This window comes from Lepeophtheirus salmonis, chromosome 5 (assembly GCF_016086655.4).
Source record: "Lepeophtheirus salmonis chromosome 5, UVic_Lsal_1.4, whole genome shotgun sequence".
Taxonomy (NCBI): Eukaryota; Metazoa; Arthropoda; class Copepoda; order Siphonostomatoida; family Caligidae; genus Lepeophtheirus; species Lepeophtheirus salmonis.
Window position 1 is genome coordinate 50,779,034 of NC_052135.2, and position 21,827 is coordinate 50,800,860.

A 21,827-nucleotide genomic window follows, 5' to 3' on the forward strand; every position below is an offset into this window, starting at 1 on the left:
ATGACGTCAATTACGCATATTTGGACTGATGTGTGACTTCCACCACGCGTTTTCCTTTGTCGATGGAGGATGACGTCATAGTCGATATACTATTAAATTCATTGATTTAATTCACACATATTTATGAAGTAATTGATCATAATAATGAAGACTAAAATGATTTTCAGTTTTTTAAAACTAAATATACCTTAAAAAGAAAATATTATAGAGGGAAATTATCTATATTTCGAAAACATCATACTTAAATTACTTCAAAACTTCCAATAAAAATGAATTAGAGCAGGATAAAAATTTGATATTTAAATACTTTAAAAAATTAACAGACACAATGAGTCATCTTTCTTTTTTTCTTAGCTAATTTATTTTTTATACGGCTCTAACTTATTAATATATTTTTATCGAATAATTGTTCGTGTACGAATAATTTTTTGATAACTTCACGAAGTTCATTAGGGTATTTACTATGAATTATTTTTGTCAGTTATTCCATAACAAATGGTTTAGTATCTACATAGTTGTCATGGAATTGATTACATTCGTCTTCTATTTTCTTTGAAAAATGTATAAATTCTGTAGATGGTTGAATTTATACCCCTCTTGATAGAGTGTGTAGTCGTGGACTAGACGGAACATTAAGATATGAGGTATGGATTCTTAATGTTGGGAATTTGGGGAGGAGATTTTTGGCCACATACCCTATAATGGATCAAAATACCTCTTCCTGACAGTTGACTTTGTTTGGAATACTTTCAAAATCTCCTATATTGTGGTTTCTATTTTCATCTTCACTACCAGATTCTTGGTCCTTGTGTTCTTCAAAAAAAAAAAAAAAAAAAAATCTTTAATGTCTTCGCATATATTCGTTTATCTTTGTTGAATGGATAGAAAAAGTATGTTTTATTAGTAGCTAATCCTAATTCTAATTATGTAGAAGAAGTTGGAAATTTTGCTCTTACAGAGTATTCGAAGGAGGGTAGCGGGTGAGTTCTCTTGGAGTCCATCCCTTAGCTGAGGGATAAGGCCGGAAGTGATCATATCTAATTATGTAAGACATTACGACTTTTTCTTAAATCTACCATGAATCATGACAGTAGAATTACTTTCAGGAATACTTTGCACAGTGTTCACTATACATGTTTGAGTAGACTAGTTGTATATTTTTACTTTTCTACGAGACGATGTGCGAGCTAATTCCAAGAGCGTTTGAACGGAGGCTTCTACAAATTTAACTGTACAGTACTGTTCCTAGTTTTATTTACTTCATTATTCATACATATACTTTTTGCTTGAACAATTATGGAAAGAGAATTATGATTCAAAATGATTTTCACATACAAAATGGTCAGTAGATTTCCAATTTCGAAGATATTTCAGATTTGATATCTATTTTTTTTCTTGCGACTTCTTTTGGATTTTTGGTAATAGGAAATTTAAAAAAAGGGAACATTTCCTTGAAGCTTTTGGAAATTTAACTCAGTTCTAATTTTAAATCCTCAGACACTACAATGACCCATTATTTTGGAGTAATTTGTTTCTAAATTGATTTATAATAATGTGAAAAAATAAAATATTTTAGACAAGAATAAATTATATACGTATTATTACCAATAATTCTACGTAGTACGTACAATTAATAAATTAGTGACGTCATAGAAAAGCGACCTCTTGCAAAAATATTATGTCAAATATTGACCATACTATTTCCTCACGCCATCAGGCTAACGGTGCTTAATACACTACTTGGTTTAATGCTTTAGCCGTAGAGGGTCTGAGATTCAGAGTGACCATATTCTTATTATAAAGCTTGGTGTACGGTAACTTCGTATAAAACATATTCGTATAAGGATAATTCGTATAAAACATTTCAATATAAGGACATTTTGTATAAAAGTATGAAAAAACGGGAATTGTCATTTTATACCTTGAATTTTGGAGGTGTTTCGAGTGGGTTGTAGATTCGAAAATGTACCAAAAAAAAAAAAGAAAAAATCCAAAAAAACGAATTACTGTACTCGAAGAAAAAGGGAGAACGTATACATTAATGCTGTATCGTTCGATAACTATTCGTTCTTTTGAATGATTCTTTTTAGTGAACGTACTGAACCGACTCACCAACTCAGTTACACGAGTGATTCGTTCGTTTATATTGTAAGTTTCCTATATAAATAATATATAACTCAACCTCAATCAAATATTTCTATCCACTTTGACTTTTTGTGAAGTTATTATGAAATATGAATATATTCAAGTATCGCACGGTAGTTCAATTGCTTGATACTTTGAGTGCACTCTAATTTGCGCACATGAACGACTGCAAAATCACCAACTCAGCAACTGAACTGTTATAACAAAAGAACTGAATCTTTAAAAGAACGAATTATTAATAATACGAATCATTAAAATAACCGAATCTTTAAAAGAACGAATCTTCAAAAGAACTGATTCACTAAAATAAATTGTAATATCTTAAAATAGACCCCAGCCCCTTGGAACTATTTTTTTATATTAGAGGGGGTTCCTTAGATGTATATGATGCTTTGGCGTTGGGGTTCAACTATCCCATACTACCACCGGGAGTACGGCCAACCTGAGGACATGGAAATAGTTTGTGGTGTTAGAGGGGTTCCTTGGATGTATGTGGAGGGCGGAGAGTATTCAACCATATTTTAAGAGGCCCTAAGCTATTTATCCTCCCCCTTACCAGTCCTCTTGATCCATTTATTAGAAGATTGGATTGAATTTCAAAAAATGTAATGAAATCGTATTGCAATAATATTAATCACACTTGAAGGTACTCCATTGGGGGATGGAACAAACAAATATGTTTAGATATTTGTCATAAATAATATTAAGCGAATTTATAATGTGTTATTATTCATCATTAAGTTTGATCAAAATATATGCAATTTTCCTACATGGAAATTTTTTCCATGGGATTCTTCCACTTGCAATTTTCCCCAGGGCAGTTTTCTGCACACGGTATAATTTGGGTGCATTCTAGTAAACTATAATATAATATAGTTACGGTATTATAATTTGTTTTTTAAGTTTCTAGGGAAAAATAGTCCTTCAGTAGTTAAGAATTAATGCAAGATGCAAAAATGCATGAAAACCACAACAAATTATGCTTCTTTTATGGGTTGTAAAGTAAACAAATCAGAACTAAGTTCTGCTAAGAGTTGATCCACATCTTTTCTTTTTCTTCTTTAATTTAATCTATGATCGTTATTTAGGCCCATCGTTCAAAATATTTTTGTAATGTTTCTTTATTTCAGAGAGTCGTCATACGATGTCAAAATTATTCTTATTTAGAGTGTTTTGGGCGTAATTCTCTGAAAGGACACGTAATATGTTTAACATAAGTTTCTAAATACCACTCAATAATTTAGACGGATGGAAGTTTTTTAAGGCAAAGAGTAAAATCCCTATGGAATTAAATATTTCAAAATGAAGTGAACATTCAGTCAAATTTGTACTAAGTGGTCAAGCAAAATATATTGAAAAAGCGACCACTTAGTGCAGGTTACCTTTTAAACCAGATTTAAAATTATGTGACAATTTTAAATTTAACTGGAATATGACCAGTTAAAACAAGTGGCCGCTAGACCTGGTTTGACTGTATTTAAAATAATGAAAAAAAGGAGAAGATATTAAAATTAACTGTTGAATTATTAAAATTACATTACAAATGGGTAGATTGTTCTTTATTAAAATTTATATGAAAAGGTTATTTGATAAACAGATAATATTCAAAATTTATAAAAATCAAATATTCCGAATCTAATTTTGGACATTATTAATATTGGATATGAAATAAATTAATATTAACTTAGTTGAAAAAAATTCTAAAAGAAACTTGTTCGTTTGGGGTTCTCGTAAATAATCTGTTGTATATTGTCTTATAATTTTGTACTTAATTTAAACATTAATGCTTAGGCGAATATTCTAAAAACAATTTAGATCACTTTGATCATTAAAAAAATTATCATTGCTTTGTTTCTTCAATTTGAAACTTTTGAGGTTATTAGTTCATCTTGGGTCTAACTATACCTGTTACACCTCCTACGCGATTATAAGCTGTATTATATAAAGATTGTTACCAAATAATAATAAAATATGCCACCAAATAAGTCAGTATTGTCTTTGAGTGATTTATCCCTTCAATGGATTGTGATATTTGTCCATGAAACACTTCAGGTAATCTTGATTAATAGTTTTTTTTTAAGAAACTGTGGAACTTAATTTGTATAATTTAATTATTATTAGAGGTTAAGCAAATCTAATAATGCCGAGAATCAGAAATACGCAGTGGATGATCTATTTCAAACAATTCCATGTTCCTTCTATTCAAATTTTGTGGATGTATTATTCACTAAAATCATTCGAGAAAAATCTGTGCTACCATGCAAATATTACAATTATATCTCTGGGATATTTAACAGACACCTTAGGTAATATATTACCTACGTACATATACGCGTTAATGTATTATTACATTGAAAGTTTCTAATTACGTTATTATTGTAGGGAACTCTCTCTCTCGGATTGTAATCTTTTCCAAGACTCATCATCCGTACTTGAAGAATTTTTGACATCTAGCAATCAACCCGTTTCCAATTGTAAATCCCTTAAAATATACAAAAATGTGATGGCATTGCTGGATTTTGATCCTCTAAAGCTTACTCACACTCTTTCTTCTTATTTCCCCAATATATCCGTGATGATTGTTCAAGGATTACCAAGTGAATTAGACCGATGGGAAGTTCTTAACTTTATCAAAAAGTTGGTGGCTAATTCTCCTTTCATTCAAGTACATAAATAATTGTATACTGAGAATTTGTACAAAGCCACTTCATCGAAAAATATTAAATATGATTATCCACATTTGATTATTATTCATGGATTATTACTTTCAATTAGATTTAACCATTTACTCAAACACGGCTATTAAGCTTCATGATTATGCAATTATGTAAGTATACCATAAATCATTTATTCTATTGACGTCGAATTTTTAATTAACTACCTAAATCCTAAATGAATCATAAACTTCTAACTTAAACGGTTTATTCAATGAAATTATCATAAAATACAAAATATAGACATTGTTGAATGGGAAGGAAGAAATGATTATTCACTAAGGAGCAATGAAGAGAATAAACTAAGAAAACATAAATTAAATATGCGGGTTTTTGATATGGAAACACCCGGAGGTGGAGGTTTTGGACTTGCGGTATGAGTACTTTTTCCCACATCTGGAAGCAACAATAGTCACTCAATAATTTCAATTCGCTGGAAATAACTGAATATTTGTTCGTTCAAAATTGGAGCAATATGAATGTCAAATTCCTAGTAATGTTCTAGGAATTATTGTCAAATTTAATTTATCTCCTATTTTTTTTGATGAAATATCTTTTGATGAAATTGCTTTCAGCAAATTTTCTTAGAGTCATATATAACATATTTTATACGCATATTAATTATTAATATAGATTTTAGTGTTTAGATCTTTCAGGATCAAATATAGATGATAAAACGTGTGAAATAATTGGATCCTCGTTGAATGCACTTCATACCCTGCAATTGAATAATTGCCTTTTGACTTCGGCTGGAGTATCTAATTTGCTAAAAAATAAAAATCTTGTGCGATTAGACTGCTTAAGAGGAATTGAGAACTTGGTGCGAATGGTCATTACTTCTTCGGATTTTAAAAACCAAGTAGTGGGTTTACGTCATTTCATCTTAAGGAATAAAAAAGATATACAATTTATAGATACAGTTGCAAAAATATGTCCTGATATACAAGAAATTAAATTACATTTGAACATTGATGAAATGGGATTTGCAACAAAGAGTCATACAATAGACGAAATTTTAATGTCTATTCATGTTCTATTTAAACATGTGAAATTGGATTTAAATGCAACCTTCTTTAATGCATTTCAATTTATACAATTAAAAAGATTATCGATTTATGGTCCCTTAATCTCTAGAATACGTTTGATTCAAGTAGAATATCTACATGCAATCTCTTTAGAGCCACTTGGAAAACACTGCAATAATCTCAAATCTATTTCTATATATGACCCAACGGTAATCGGCGATGAAATGTTTTTTGAAGGAGTACCAAGCATAGACTACGACTCTGGAATACTTTATTTTCCGTCATTGAATGAATTGACTTATGAGGGATCGACGTTTGACGAGAAAATAGGGCAACTGTTTTTCATTCATTCACAAATTGAGTATTGCTGCCTAAAAATTACTCAAAATTTATCAAAGAATTGCCTTCAAACCCTAATTCCGAAGAATGCACTGAAAAAAATGATATTGAATATAAAGTGTGGATTAAATGACAAAGAAAGACTTGATTCATTTACTAATGAACTAAATAAACTTATACTGACATCCAAAAAAATGACAAAAATGCAATTATATATCAAGGACAAATCCGTTCTTGAATATATAAACAATATGGTTCGAAGTAACATAATCAAACACAATTGGGATTTAGATTTTTACTCCTGTTAATGTTATATGTATAATTTTCTTTCAATTAATGAAGAGCCCTCAACATAATTACATCAAACATGAAGACAGTTTTTCTTTTATAATCATTAATATATCGAAATAAAATTAACTAGATATTATATTACAATATATATTGTTCTAAATAAGAATTTAATATTTTATAATATTATACGCTGAAGCAATATTCATCATTTCTTAATTTAAAAAAATCAATTTATAATAATATATCATATCACAATTATGAAGATTATTTTTAATAGCATTATATTTAAATCGACTCAGTCAATATAAAGACACTATATATTAATGTTTATCTTCTATTTCACCCACACGTAGATTTATTTTCCAATCTTTATCACCTTGTCATATAAGCAGACATGAATAATGTCCTTTAAAGCGGGAGCTTGCTACAACTAGCAATAGAAGCTGTCATCATTATTATTTCATTCTTGAGGAGGAAAAATAATATCAGAATTCATAATCATATATATATAAGTAACATGTAACTACTAACTGCAACTATGTATTTATTATTTTAATAAGTTTTAGAAACGTGTAGAGTTGTATCGTGATGAAGTAATGATGAAGCTGATAATAATGGTAAAAATGTATGGAGTTACGAAGAGGATTCGAGGTTTTACGTCTTTGTAATTATTGAACTATAGTCCTGAAGACGTTCGAACTATAAAAACACATTAAAAATCGAATTTAGGAGAGGAATTTAGTATTGTATACAAGTCACATAATTAATATAAATTCTGATCATTCCAATTTTATTAGTGATATAACCAAGATCCTTATCTTCAGCAATATTCCACTCCATATCGTGAATCATCCTAATTATGTTAAGTTAATGGAAATTTACTCCGGAAAAGTAATTCCTCTCGCTGCCCCATCAAAAAGTTAATGGAGTCAAGAATGAAGTAAAGAAGTGTTATCCAATATAAAGAAAGATTCAAAGAACTTCAAGGGAAGAGTGTATTTATTGTATTGGACGAAACTACAGACATTCGACAGCGATCCATGACTAGAGTGTTGGTTGGTCCTTTAGATGTTTATTTTTTGATCGTCCTTCCCTCATAATTTGGAAGATTTTTCAAAGTAGACAATAAAACAATTACAAGTGTTCCTGTAAAAATTATCAGCAACGTTCTTGGTTCCAATTTCAGAAGCGAAAGACTGAAGGTTTTCATCACTGATGAAGCATCATATTGAATTAAAGGAACCAAAAACCTTAAACAACATTTTCCAATTTCACGTGTCTAGCTCATGATCGTAACAAAATAGTGAGAGTAATAATATTAGTAGCATTAATATCAATATATCAAATTGAGAGAATTGGCTCCTGAAACCGTCAATCACGATATCGATTTTTAAATACAAAAACACTCCTATCCTTAACTGTGATTTTAAGAGAGTTTTCCGAGTAATGTTGTACATAAATATATCAAAAAGGTTCCGTTTTGACGGAAAATCACGTCAAGAATATTGTGATAATGAAGTGGAACATTGAATTATTAAACGTGGGAGATTTACTACGATGATAGTTAAATGATCTAATAAAACATACAAGTATTATTATTATTATTTATTTAATTTATTACATTTTTAGGTACTTAAATTTGCTATTGGAACCGTTGTCTATGATGATGGATGAAAGTCTGGTCATTATAGATGTCGACAGGTGTAATAGTTACTTAATATTTAAAATTAAAGTAATGATTTCAATTTATTTATTAATACCACTACATTTAGAACATATGGGGAAAAATCAGCTATTTTGTTAGTACATCTATATGTTTTATTTAATTATCATATTCTTGACGTCAACTTCCCTCAGACGGGACTTTTTTTGGTACATGAATGTCCGACATGTCACTGTAAACCCTTAAGGAATCAAAGTTAACAATAGGAGTGTTTTTGTATTTAAAAAACTCGCTATCGTTATTAATGGTTTCAGGTGGTCATTCTCTAAATTTGATATCTCCCTTGTATTTCTCTATTCCCTCCTGCCATTTATTTTTGAAAGGTTCAAGATGAATATCTTTGCATAGATTTTCAATTATAAGTACACTTTGGAGTAGCGGTAATCTCTCTTTCAATGCTTTAATGATTACCTGGATTGAATTCAAATTTTGTTGAATAAACATTATTTCTGACTAAAGTGGATCATTCTTCAAAATATATTTTTCTCGTTTTCTTTGTTTTCATCTATAACATTAATATACTCTTTGACTGAATTGATGTGCTTGATGTAATCAGGTATTGTTTTATATCAACTGAATTCTAAAAAAAATATTCACTTCAGAGATAATAATATTTGTATTTTAGAATTAATCAGGAGAGAGCGTTGATATTCTGTTCGGACTATAAGCGTAACAACTGATAAGCAAAATAATTGGAAAATGTTGTTAATGGTTTTCGACTGCTTTAATGAAATACCCTGCTCCATTGGTAATGAAAACCTTCATTATTTTGTCTCTGAAATTGGAGGCAAGAATGTTGTTATACTTTTGCAGTAACACATGTAATCATTGTACACCTTCCAAATTAATGAGATAATGACGACACAAAAATGACCATATTAAGGACCAACCACGACTGCAGTGATGGTTCGCCGTCGAGTCTGTAGTTTCTTCTAATTCAATAAATATATCCATTTCCTCAAATTTTTTAATGGATCTTGGATAACACTTGTTTACTTTGAGACTCCATTTACTTGGTAATGGAAAAGCGAGAGTAAATTACTTTTCCAGTTTAAATTTTTATGAACAAAATTTTGGACAATTCTAAAAAGGAGTAGAATATTACAGGACACAAGCATCTTGGTTATATAATTAGTAAAATTGGAATTATTTATGCGACTAGTATACAGTTCAAAATTCCTCTTATGAATTCGGTTTTTATTGTGCCTTTCTACTTTAAACTTATTCAAAACTTTGATCCCATGTTCACAAAAATGCCATGTCAAAAACCGATAAGAATCTTCTGAATATATTTTTATATAAATTAAATTATCAGCGATTAAAGAATACATAGCAATTTACATACTCTTTAAAAGATTAAAAAAAAATATATATATGAATTTTGAAATAAAATAATAGTAATTCTTTTTACATGCATTTTTATTTTAATCAAATTACACTTTCTTCAATGGAAAAATTAATATTGGACTTGTAAGTAGAATGAGAAGTTTTTTAACACACAAATTATTAACTATCAAATTAACATAATATATATTTTTTACTCATACAATAAATAATTCCATTTATATTTTTTATCAAACAATGTTGAATATAAATTTAAGTAACGAGTTTAGAATTTTGTTGGTCTCGGCGATGACAATGGAAGTTATTTTTTGTCTTTTTCATAATATTGAATCCGATTAATGCAGCCACTTTTTAGAGAGTGAAAAAAAATTGAATTATTAAAAATGAACACATAAATATTCACATAATATCGATTAATAGTTATGTTCTCCGATTAATTTCAAGAAATGGTGAGCTGCTTTGTTTATTATAGAAATATTCAGAAGTTGATGAATCACACCATATTTAATTTATCTCTAGGGTTCTAAAATTGAAACAGTTTTTATAAAATTAGTATATAATAATATAGTGTAATACTAAAAGTAATACAATACCATATTCATTGATATTGTCATGGATAGGATAGATAATCATAATCTAGACGCAGCTCAAACATGATCCAATAGCATTGACGTTAATTCGTCTCTGTTAAGTATTATATTTAATAAACAATTATAAATTATGATAATAATTAAAAAACGACCGGCGGAGGAGAAAATAAGTATTTAATGGCTTGCCGATTTTGTAAATTTTCTCACTGACAAAGAAAAGAACGGTTTATAATTTTAGTGGTAGGTTTATTTTAACAGTGAGGGATATTTGATTTTATGAACAAAACAAAAGTGTTTGGAGGAAGAAATATTCTCATTGTCAAGCATGGGGGCTTAAACATTATGTCTTGGTAAGGAGAGATGCCAACTTCCCCACATCGAAGGGAGGATGGATCATCCTCGGAGAAATCTTGTGTGACAACCCTCTTACCTCAGAGCAGGGAACTGAAAATGGATCTTCCAGCACGGAAATTACCCAAAACTTAAGACCGTGGCAACAGAGGAGTGACTAAAAAAGAAGAAGCACATTAAGGTCATGGAGTGGCCTGCCAAGTCTCCGGACCTCAATCTGATTGAAAAATTTTATAAGTGGGAAACTTAAAAAACCGATAAGAGATCAAATTCTTATTTTTTTACACTGTAGATTTATATTATAATTAATAGTCGTAGTGAACATGACCTATTTTATTCAACCATAGAATGTTAAGAATGAAGTTTTTCTTACCAGTTACTGTTATGAGGCAAAATGATTCTCGTTGAAAGTAATATTATATTTATTTTAAATTTTTATGGGAAAAATTTTATTAACTAAGAATAAATTAAGAATTATTGTGACACAAATAAAATAGACAATACACTTTGACTTAATAAAAAATTGTGACACAACTTTTTGAATATTAAGATGTGTAAAATATAATGTAGACTTCAGTACTAAAGTACTCGCCGGTTAAAGTACTCCTTAATATTTTTATTAGCAAGATAATAGATTAATTGATGATATTACATCTTTTTACCAATGATGTGCAATGTTTCATATTATGAATGAATTGATTGAAGTAATATATATTTGTTTAATACCATTTAATCAGTTGCGGAAGGAAGGATCGACTAATATTTCAGTAGAACAGCTCTTGCATACGGTTCAATGTTATATTAATATACATACTACTTGTAATACATGCAGTGAAGTGACGTGTAAGTGCTTTCTTTTTTTAATTCATCATTTCAGCTTGTAATCAAACATTCGTTACATAAATTATTTGGGTAATGTGGAAAAAAATTATTTAGGTGAGATAACAATTTTGATTAATATAATTTATTGTAAGTAATATATGTAATTAATAATTATAGTAGATTATTGATCATATTAACCTCACTTCAAACCTGGATCTAGCTGCTAAAAGGATTTCACATGTGTGTCAGCGATTCTTAAAATTAATGTAAGTATGTGATTATGTATAATTGTGACGGAGCTACATAGACTTAATTCCTGTTTATTCACACTCATTCTACGAAAACATGTACATAATTAATATAGGAAGCTCATTATTAATTAAACGTTACATATTGGGAGTGTTGTTAATATAAAATTTGATTATTACTTGAAGAAGAAACATTGGTTTGTTTTTCTTTCTGAATTTTATTTTAGAAATTTTACTAAATAATTTTTTTTAAATATTGTATGTTTCATTAAATTAATATCTTAACTTACAAACGGATTTTTATTTTTTTTAAACGCTCTCAGCTTAAAACTTGTCCTCATGGATCACACATGAATCATGATTATTGATATGTTGTTTATGTATCTTTACATGAATGTTTCTTCATTTGCTCAGTCATATAGGATTATTCATAGAGATAAGAGTTATTCTAATTAGTCGGGTTATTGTAAATTCTGCTATCGAAGGATTTTAAAAGTAAGGGATTAAATTTAAGTACATATTATGATATGGTATTATGTATATTTTTTAAATGGAGTGTTGTCTTTCAAGAATAATAATAATTGACCTCAATTTGAGCATTAAGCTATGTTTTACAATTAAATTGTGTGAAACCTAAAGTATATACTTTACTGTAATGAATAGGCGAAAGTATCTATAAAATCAATATAATATTTTAGTTAGAAAGTGTTACTATTTAATGACATGCATTTTTAATTTAGTCAATTCTATTTTCTCTGTAGATATTTTGTGAATAGTAAAGGAGTTACAAAATGGGTTTGCTGAGTGAGGGACAACCTCTGTCGTGGAGTGAAACGAAGAAGTTAGCTGATCATGTTCATGAGCATGGAATTACACAGTTTATTAATAGCTATGAAAAATTAAAGCATCGTCATGGTGATGATCTAAAATGGGGAGACGAAGTAGAATATTTCATCATAAAATTTAAACACTCATCTCAAGAAGCTCGAGTTTGTCTTAAAGCAATGGAGTTATTAAGTATCTTACAAAAGCCTAAGATACGTGGTGATAAAGATTTGAATTCTATATGGGTTCCTGAATATGCTGCCTATATGGTCGAGGGTACACCAGGCGTCCCTTACGGAGGTGGTTCTATTTCCCAGTTTAATCGTATTGAAGCAAATATGAAAATGCGACGAAACGAAGTGCGTGCCTTATTAGAAGATGATGAATCCATTCTTTCCATCACTAATTTTCCAAGATTAGGTTGTTCTAAATTCACTTATCCAGAAATATTTCCCCTACCAGAATCTGAAATCACAAGGTCATTATTTTGGCCGGATGCCGCCATTTATCCAAGTCATCCACGATTTAAAACTTTAAGCAGAAATATTCGTGAAAGACGAGGCGAAAAAGTGGCAATTGATTTACCTATCTTTAAAGGTATTACTATTTATATAACATACTCTTTTACCTCTTTACATTATGAATGATATCTTGTATTGTTATAATTTTCAGTAAAATATTATTGACAAGATGAATTATCATGTCAATTATTTTTACAAAGTTCATCTTTTTTTTTGTAATAGGAAATGTGTGATGTAAATGTTAAATTTTCAGAAAATAATTTTGACACATTTATTCAGAGAAAATGAATACGTTTTGTGTGTCATACTTACAATTTGTTTGAATTAATTAATTATTTTAAATAGCATTGTATTCTATGGTCTTTTTTCATTTTTTTTCATAGACAAATACACCGAAGAAGTACTAAAAAATGATCCAGGATACATTGATGGTAAAGAGGGGCATGTTCATTGTGATGCTATGGGTTTTGGCATGGGGATGTGTTGTTTACAAGTAACATTTCAAGCCACGAATGTAGATGAAGCTAGAATATTGTACGATCAACTAGCTCCACTATGTCCGATATTGTTGGCGTTGACTGCAGCAACACCTACTTGCCGAGGATACTTAGTTGATAGAGATTGCAGATGGGATACAATATCTGCTTCTGTTGATTGTCGAACACAGGAAGAAAGAGGCCTTTTGCCGTTGTCCACAGATAAATTTGTCATTCCTAAATCGAGATATGATTCCATTAGTACTTATTTATCTAAAGAATCTCTTAAATTCAATTATAACGATATAAATTTAGTCTATGATAAAGATATCTATGAAAAGCTTATCGATAATCAGATTGATACATTATTGGCTAAACACATAAGTCATTTATTCATAAGGTTTGTTTATTTGTAAATTTTGTTAATGCCACTAATGATTATAATTAATCGTCGTATATTTTAGGGATCCAATATCAGTATTTAGCGAGAAAGTCCATCAAGACGATAATAAAGAAACTGATCATTTCGAAAATATTCAATCAACCAATTGGCAAACTATGCGTTTTAAGATACCACCTGTAGATCCCAAAATTGGATGGAGAGTTGAGTTCCGTCCGTGTGAAATTCAATTTACGGATTTTGAAAATTCTTCAATTGTTTGCTTTGTTGTTTTACTCACAAGGACTATTCTCAGTTATAACTTCAACTTCTTAATTCCCATTTCCCTGGTGGATATAAATATGAAAAGGGCTCAAGAGACTGATGCTATTATGAAGCAAAGGTTTTATTTTAGAATAAACATAGCTGATTCGGATGCTCCACCCGAAATCGAAGAACTTACAATTCATGAGATTTTTAATGGTACCTCTGAGTTTGAATTCCCAGGTCTCATTTCTTTGATTAAAAGCTACCTATCCAATCAAAATGTCGAAACTGACACAATGTGTACTCTTTGCAATTACCTGCATTTTATTGAAAGGAGAGCCTCTACTGAGCTCATTACCAATGCAAAGTTTATTCGAGAATTTATTTTGGATCATCCTGATTACAAACAAGATTCTGTCATATCCGAACGAATTAACTATGATCTACTAATTGAAATTGACAAAATAACAGATGGAGTTTTAAAAAATGAACGACTCTTAGGGAACTTTAAAACCAAATCAAAAAACTAACACTTTTTTTTGCTCCAGTACTTTAAATTATTTTATAAATGTTAGTTGTATAGTATTTTTTCGCTTATTCTTATCCTACTTTAATTGCTTATAATTATTAAACTGTATTAATAGATTTTTAAGAATAAATGATGTCAATATTGTTTAATTAGATAATTATCAAATTCTACATTTTTTTCTTTACATATCGCGATTCTAATCTATGTAGTACGTAATTTTATTAACATAGATCAAGGAAGTCTATAGCTAAGAGGAAGGGACATGTTCATTTTCCTTATTTCATTCTTCAGATCACCAAATGGAATCAATATGAAAAAAAATGAAAAGCTCACAAACATGACTGGAACAGCATTGGTTCATATCGTTAAAGGACTGATTTACCTTTGGCATTTTTCATTTGATGTTAGTGACCTGGACTATATTACTCGGTGAGATAAACTCTGATCCTGAGGAAGGACGGGTTGAATTGTACAGACAGGTAAATGGTGCTAACTTCCATGTTTCCATTCATCAATTCTTTGAGTCGGAAAAAAATACGGCTTAAATCTCTCCTAAAATTTAACAAAATGGAAATAAAATTAATGCAAGACAAAGTGAAGGATATAAATAATCTTAATCAAATCATAGAAAAAGAAACGTCACTCCTAATGTCGTGCCTCTCTTCGTGGAAAGACGATGCTTTCTTAAATTTTTATGATTTAGAAGAAATGACTATAATTATCTATTACAAATTAACTATAGACTTCCTAGCATAGATATAAAAGGTTGAGAAAAAAGTAATTTTGTATTATTCGCTTTATTTCAATTCTTTATAAGAAGTGTTACAATCATTCGATTTAAGCCAAGTATGTCCCGTTCTGTTCGATAATTTTTTGCTAATGATAATTTAACTTCCTAATTCCCTTTTCGTACAAGCTCTTGTCTATTGGAAAACAACCCACAGCTAGTTTTCACAAGCCTCTATTGAGGCCAAATTTTTACCCACAACCACGTTGGTCATAGAAAGGAACAAGTGGTAGTCACTTGGTGCCAGATCCGGACTAGAGGGTAGATGCATAAGAACTTTATTCCCGAGGTACAAGAGATTCTGGGACGTCATCAAATATGTATAGTGTCTGACGTTTTCTGAATGTATTGTTGTCTCTTATTCAGCAATGCTGGCCGTTTTTGTTCGAATGCCAGCTTCAAACAGTCGAGTTATTCACAGTAGAGGGCAGAATTGAGCAGGGTAGACAACCTGCTCTAATTACTATTGTACAATACAAACCAAAGAATATTGGCCCTGTATACATCGCAAATTTTGACACTTTTTTCCCTTTCAGGCAGTAACATTGTAAAATATGGTGAATTTCTTTCCTTGAGACCTCCCTACTTGACGGGTTAAAATTATAGGTCATTTTATGACTTTTTGAGGCTCGACATCGGGATAATTCTTGCCAATGTCCTTATTTATTTTCTTCCTTCAACCCCCCTCTCTCCCCCCATTGTAACAACTGGTTATAGCTGATCTAATGAAACATGATAAGGGATAACTAAGCTCTTCTTCTGGAAAACATTCTTCAAATTGTCAGGGTTACCATGTTGATTTAAGGTTTTTTTGGGGTTTTTTCACCATCCCAAAAGACACACGATTTTCATCAATGTAAATGGGTAGAAATAAAGACACTTTTAGTCTCTTTAGGTAGAGACGGTGATCCTGATGCATAAAATATGTCCTATCGGTACATAATTTTTTTTAAACCCGAAAATTAACATGTAAATCCTGACAATTTGGAAAAGGTTAGGGAGTAACTCAGCTGTTCTGTAAGATCGGCTGCAAGCAACAATGAGAGAAAAGAAATAAACATATATCCGGTCTGTCCAGAGGTGTATAAAATATGAGAAAGCGAGAATATCCTTTTATTAGTTGGCAATCTGTACAGGATTTTTTATTTTCCAAAACTGTTAACATTATTATTTCATTCTTGAAGACAACTTCTAAGTATAAAGTAACAACAAGTGCTGGTGCTCATGAAAGACATAGAAAAATAGAGAGAGTTTACTCTAGAGTTATAAGTGTAAGTTCTTGTTGAATTTGGAGTAGGAGTAATTACTGAGTAATTCCAGCCAAAAGTACCCTTGACTAAATACAGAGTGTATTTTTTCCTTTCCTCCCACGCGTCAGGACAGCTAAGTTGCTCTCCTCCCAAACATTCTTTGAATTGTCAGGATAACCAATTTAAAATTCTCGTTTTTTTAAAATTTTTATACACCGGCAGAACATATTTTATGCATCACTGCGTATGATACACAAATCTATAAATTTAATGGAACCTGTTTCCGAATAAACACATATAGATGATAATTGATACGATATAGTCAATAGTAAAGTCATGACTCATGAGATTTTCCATTATTGAAAATAATATAACCTACCAACAGGGGCGTTGCTAGCTTTAATCATTGGGGACGGTGTTTAGCTCCAAAAATTATATTTACCATGATATGATTACTTATTATATAGCATTAAAAAATGGAAGCCTCCAAAAAGGATCTAGTGACGCCAATATCTGCCAGTACGCTAAAAAAGAAATCAAAAATTAATTTGATCACACTGACAATTAAAGAATGTTTGGGAAAAGGCCGGGAGCTCGGAGAGCTATGAAAATCCTGTGTATAATGGGTAAGTGGAAATCAACATGGTAACGCTATCAATTTGAGGAATGTTTTGGAGGAGATCAGCTACAATAAGCTGTGACAAGGGAGGGGGAAGGAGGAAGGAAATAAACAAGGTCATTGGCAATATTTACTCCGATGTCGATCCCCAACTCTACTCTGAGTTCAACAAGGTCTTGCAATAATAACTCCAGAACAAATCTTCAGGGTTACACCCCTGCTTTTATTTGCACACTCGAATGTTTAATTAGGTTTTGAAATATGTAATGGAATCTATTTATGAGATGATGCTCACCACTCAGGAATGGAATAATGATGACAACTATTAAGGAAAAGAAAATTCATTCTTTTGATAACCAATTCCAAAAAACGGGTCAGCTAATAAATTCAAAGGATTTACATCACTGGGCAGGAATTACTCAGATGTCGATCCTTAATTCTACTACAAGTCCAACGAGGCTTTACAATTATAACTCAGCAATAAATCATCATTATTACTTTTCGTATTTCACGCTCTAGTGATTACTTTATACTTTTATGTTGTCTCTTCGATCAAAAATAATAACTGCTTTGGAAAATAAAGAATATACATTTATATAGGAGCTACAAAAAGCCATTATAATATTATTTCTTAATTATAATATGTTCCACTTCAAGAATATTGATAACAGCTTTGACAAATACAAAACCTGTTGAGACTGCCAACTCTAAGCCGCTCCCGCTTTCTAGGACATATTTTATACAGCTCTGGTGCTCCCTGTGCTGTGCTCTTTGGGCATTATTGAATGGGGGAAAGAAGTAAAAGAAAAAAAGAGAGTGGCAGCGCAGCAGCAAGTTACTCCAAGAAGAAGAAGAAGAAGAAGAAGGAGGAGGAGTTATTTAATTGTATGAGCAGAGGAGAAAAAGTAAAAGAAGCCTAATTAAAAGGAGAAGAATGAAGGAAGGGAGGAATTCGTGATGTTTGTGTTGGGGACTGTGTCTCTTGTCTCTTAGGACGGAGTAGTGCTGTTTCATACTATTGTGTCTTCATGTTTGTAGTACTGTGTGTCTATCCCTCATCATACTAGCAATAATAGCAATAATAGCATAATAGATATTATATTTGTTGTGAAAGAGGAGATTGGGATTAATTAAAAAAAGAAGTAGCGAGGATAAGGAATGGGACTATGTGCCTGGAGGGATGATTGGTGCTGTACACTATGGGTGGATTGAGCCGTCCTCGCACATTAAAGAATGGGCGTCGCAAAGGAGTCAAGTCCAAAGTGAAGCGCCGTGTGAATGATGAGAAAGAGAAGAAGATCATGATGATAACCTCCGCTCCCGTCGTCGAAGAGGATTGTGTGGCGTATTGCCCCTTCGATCCTTACTCCTTCATTAAAAACTTACCTCCCTTATCCAGGGAAATGCGCTACCGGAATCCGGCTCTTCCCCTCAAGACAAGGAGTTCTCCGCGATTCTCCCTGGTCTTGGATTTAGACGAGACGCTCGTTCATTGCTCGCTTCAGGTGCTCCTATTCATTCACGCATTTCTCCCTCAACACTACAAAATTCCCTTGTCTCACTCTATTTCATATTCATTGCATTACTTGTCACCAGGTTTTATTATATATCTGACATTACAATGTATTACAAATATGTCATTATATCTACTTATCCTACTTTTCTCGTCCCTAAGCGATCCCAGGAAAATTAATTGGAATAATCTAGGGATTTTTAGTAAATATTTCTTTGATTTCATTCAAATATCAGGGGTTATCATTGACATCAAGTAGTATTCAATGCAAGTGGCAAGTCTTTTTTTTAATTCTTCAAGCCATTTGATGGAGTTTAAATCAAGATTGATTGGAAATCTGTCCTATTTGATGTAGTAAAAATATCAACTTAGAGTCCCCAAAATGGCGTTTCCTTCTACTGTCATGTAATTCATGAGACCAGTGAAAATGATCTATAATAAAAGAGCGGTTTCACTCATGACATAAACTGCATCATAATTTAAGGAAACAAACATTTTGAGGACTCAAAGTTGATATTTTTAGCATATAAAATGCTCACATATCCAATACATAAATCTTGATGAAACCCCATCAAATGGCTTTATGAATAAAAAAAGACTGCATTGAATAATATTTGATACCCATGATAAACCTTGATATTATATTTAATTCAAAGTAATATGTATTAAAATCCCTTAAAATTAATAGTTTTGTAAATCTTTTTGATGAATTAGTCTACGATAATAGTATAATGATTACAGAAAAATATATTATTCTTTCCATTGTAAAAGCTAATTTTTTTTCAACGATATATAATAAGATTCTATAACGATGTAGTATCATTTTTTTATATATATTAATGTCAGATATATAATTAAACTAGGCAATAGTTGGATATATTTTTGATAGGCAGTAAGATTAAAGTCATTTTATTTGCTGGTCCCATTTTGACATCCAATAATTCATTATTTTCCTTAATATTAATGAAAAAATGAATTTCTATTAAATTTGATTGTTGAAGCCCCAAAATGGCAGACATTAACAATGCTGACATCACTTAAAAACGTTCTATAGAAGATAACTATCCAAAAAATCCTTATTGTGACTCTACGGTTTTTCAGGGGGCCTATTACAAATAGTTACTCAATACTTCTAATCTTTTTTTTCCTCAAGAATAGAAGAATAATGATAACACCTTTAAAAAAAACAAAAAAACATTGTTCAGTTTACCAAAAACAAAACTTGCACGCTAAAAAATGCATAGGATTTACAACCCTAAATATATGTATTCTGTTTTTATTTATTTTAATATGAGTCGCTGAGCTTTAGATAAACACACTCATTGGCAAAAATGAGTCCTCCTCAAACAATCAAACTTTGCTATAATTTAGATACAGTAAAATACGGACATTTCAACCAGCACGTTCCTCTTAAAAGATATATAGATGCACATTTCTTTAGTTAATAATCAAATTTTAGGGATATTTGGGGAATTAAATTAAGATATTCTTTGTTTTACTATCGAGGTATAATTTAATAATTTTTTTATTCACTCAATCCATAAGTGAAAATGTGGAGTTCATATTCGGGAATATGCTCTATGTTTATTGTAGGCGATACTAAAAAAATAAAATGTATCATATGAATACGTTCTAAACACTTTTGTGATGCACTTTCTATGTACGTATATTATTAAAACTTACATGTTTGATAGCATTAAAAATGGTTCATATCCGTATAATAGATATATTCATGTTCCTCATATCCTAATTTGACTATTTTATTTCATATATATTTGCTTATTTCAGGAGCTGGACGATGCATCTTTAAGCTTTCCTGTGGTTTTCCAAGATACGACTTATCGAGTATTCGTTCGTACACGTCCACGAATACGAGAATTTCTTGAAAGAGTATCTAAAAACTTTGAAGTCACTCTCTTTACTGCTTCCAAAAAAGTGTATGCTGATAAATTACTCAATTTACTGGACCCTGAGAGAAAGTGGATTAAATATAGACTGTTTCGGGAACATTGTGTCTGTGTGAATGGAAATTATATTAAGGATCTGAATATTTTAGGGAGAGATCTTTCCAAAACTATAATAATTGACAACTCTCCTCAAGCATTTGGTTATCAGCTAGAAAATGGGATTCCTATAGAAAGTTGGTTTATGGATCCTAATGATGATGAACTAATGAAGCTTGTTCCTTTCTTAGAGACTATAATAGGGGATCCTTCTGCTGATGTCAGACCCTACATTCGAGAACAATATAAGTTAGCTTCCTATTTGCCACCAGACTAAACCTTCATTTTAAGATCTATGAACAGATAATAATTGATAATACTTTGTTTTCATTTATAATAGAATATATATTATGAATAAGAGACATTATGTATACATACCTATACTAGGAGATGATAATATGAATGTATGAATTAATGATATTAAAAATGACATAGTATTAATGTTTTCGTTGGTTATAAATTCCCAGAATATAACTTAACTCTATGAACTGGAACAGTTATTGTATAGTTGTTCTAAACGTATTTGTTCTCAATACTCCTGAATGTGGTGCTTCATTATAATATCAAACAATATACTTATATTAATTTTTAATATACATGTTGAAAAGTGAGTTGAAATGATCAATTTATGTGTGATTGCTATTCACTACTAGACTAATCTTTTTTTCCTTTTTTTTAAATAAACTATACTATGACCTTTGTAGTTTTAATAAAAAACTAATTGGTCCGATTAAGAAATCATGCTGACTTTATTATAATTTAGGAGTGTTTGATTTAATTATCAAGTGGGGCTAGTCTTAAATATATCTGGGCGTATATCGTGATTGAGTTGACGGTATATGTGCAATTAAATTTCGGTCAGTATGTTCCATTGTAACTCAAGTCGAACCTCCCGTGAAGTAGTTTTTCCTATTTTGTGCATATTATTCTCAATTGTTTAGTGTATTATTGTGACCGTGTATACACATTTCATAATAGTTACGCAATGCAGTATTAAAATCTATACAATGCATCCTTTACTCATTGTATTATAATTTATAATCTACTATTGGATTAGCATACCCAA

The 21,827-nt window shown here is 30.6% G+C and overlaps 3 protein-coding genes and 2 long non-coding RNA genes across 13 annotated transcripts; 4 read left to right on the forward strand and 1 right to left on the reverse strand.

Moving 5' to 3' along the window:
• The first annotated feature begins 4,043 nt into the window (after window positions 1–4,043).
• On the forward strand, window positions 4,044–6,660 carry LOC121117126 (uncharacterized). 4 transcript variants are annotated; one of them, XR_005864053.2, is made up of 4 exons: window positions 4,044–4,197; window positions 4,267–4,451; window positions 4,528–4,972; window positions 5,516–6,660. XR_005864053.2 is itself a non-coding variant. In XM_040711447.2 (4 exons), exons 1-4 carry the CDS (start codon window positions 4,117–4,119, stop codon window positions 5,529–5,531), a joined length of 588 nt encoding a protein of 195 aa, XP_040567381.1. In that variant the 5' UTR covers window positions 4,044–4,116; the 3' UTR covers window positions 5,532–6,660. The 4 variants fall into 4 exon arrangements, 3 of the variants coding, with proteins under 3 accessions (XP_040567381.1, XP_040567369.1, XP_040567384.1); XM_040711447.2 differs by having other exon boundaries at window positions 4,528–4,810; window positions 5,493–6,660; XM_040711435.2 differs by having other exon boundaries at window positions 4,528–4,810; window positions 5,500–6,660.
• Window positions 6,661–7,683: 1,023 nt separating this feature from the next.
• On the forward strand, window positions 7,684–8,715 carry LOC139905490 (uncharacterized). The gene is made up of 2 exons (XR_011780278.1): window positions 7,684–7,823; window positions 8,561–8,715. It is a non-coding gene; the product is annotated as an uncharacterized lncRNA (long non-coding RNA).
• Window positions 8,716–9,399: 684 nt separating this feature from the next.
• Window positions 9,400–14,746, forward strand: Gclc (glutamate--cysteine ligase). Of its 6 annotated transcripts, none has more exons than XM_071888777.1 (6): window positions 9,400–9,707; window positions 11,400–11,458; window positions 11,522–11,610; window positions 12,354–13,014; window positions 13,322–13,814; window positions 13,879–14,746. In XM_071888777.1, exons 4-6 carry the CDS (start codon window positions 12,384–12,386, stop codon window positions 14,588–14,590), a joined length of 1,836 nt encoding a protein of 611 aa, XP_071744878.1. In that variant the 5' UTR covers window positions 9,400–9,707; window positions 11,400–11,458; window positions 11,522–11,610; window positions 12,354–12,383; the 3' UTR covers window positions 14,591–14,746. The 6 variants fall into 6 exon arrangements, with proteins under 6 accessions (XP_071744878.1, XP_071744881.1, XP_071744879.1 ...); XM_071888778.1 differs by lacking the exon at window positions 9,400–9,707 and adding an exon at window positions 11,097–11,341; XM_071888779.1 differs by lacking the exon at window positions 9,400–9,707 and adding an exon at window positions 11,098–11,226.
• On the reverse strand, window positions 9,966–11,021 carry LOC139905491 (uncharacterized). The gene is made up of 3 exons (XR_011780279.1): window positions 10,896–11,021; window positions 10,175–10,265; window positions 9,966–10,104 (listed from the first exon to the last, which is right to left on the reverse strand). It is a non-coding gene; the product is annotated as an uncharacterized lncRNA (long non-coding RNA).
• Window positions 14,747–18,089: 3,343 nt separating the features above from the next.
• On the forward strand, window positions 18,090–21,499 carry LOC121117132 (CTD small phosphatase-like protein 2-B). The gene is made up of 2 exons (XM_040711460.2): window positions 18,090–18,750; window positions 20,547–21,499. Exons 1-2 carry the CDS (start codon window positions 18,445–18,447, stop codon window positions 21,036–21,038), a joined length of 798 nt encoding a protein of 265 aa, XP_040567394.1. The 5' UTR covers window positions 18,090–18,444; the 3' UTR covers window positions 21,039–21,499.
• Window positions 21,500–21,827: the final 328 nt, after the last annotated feature.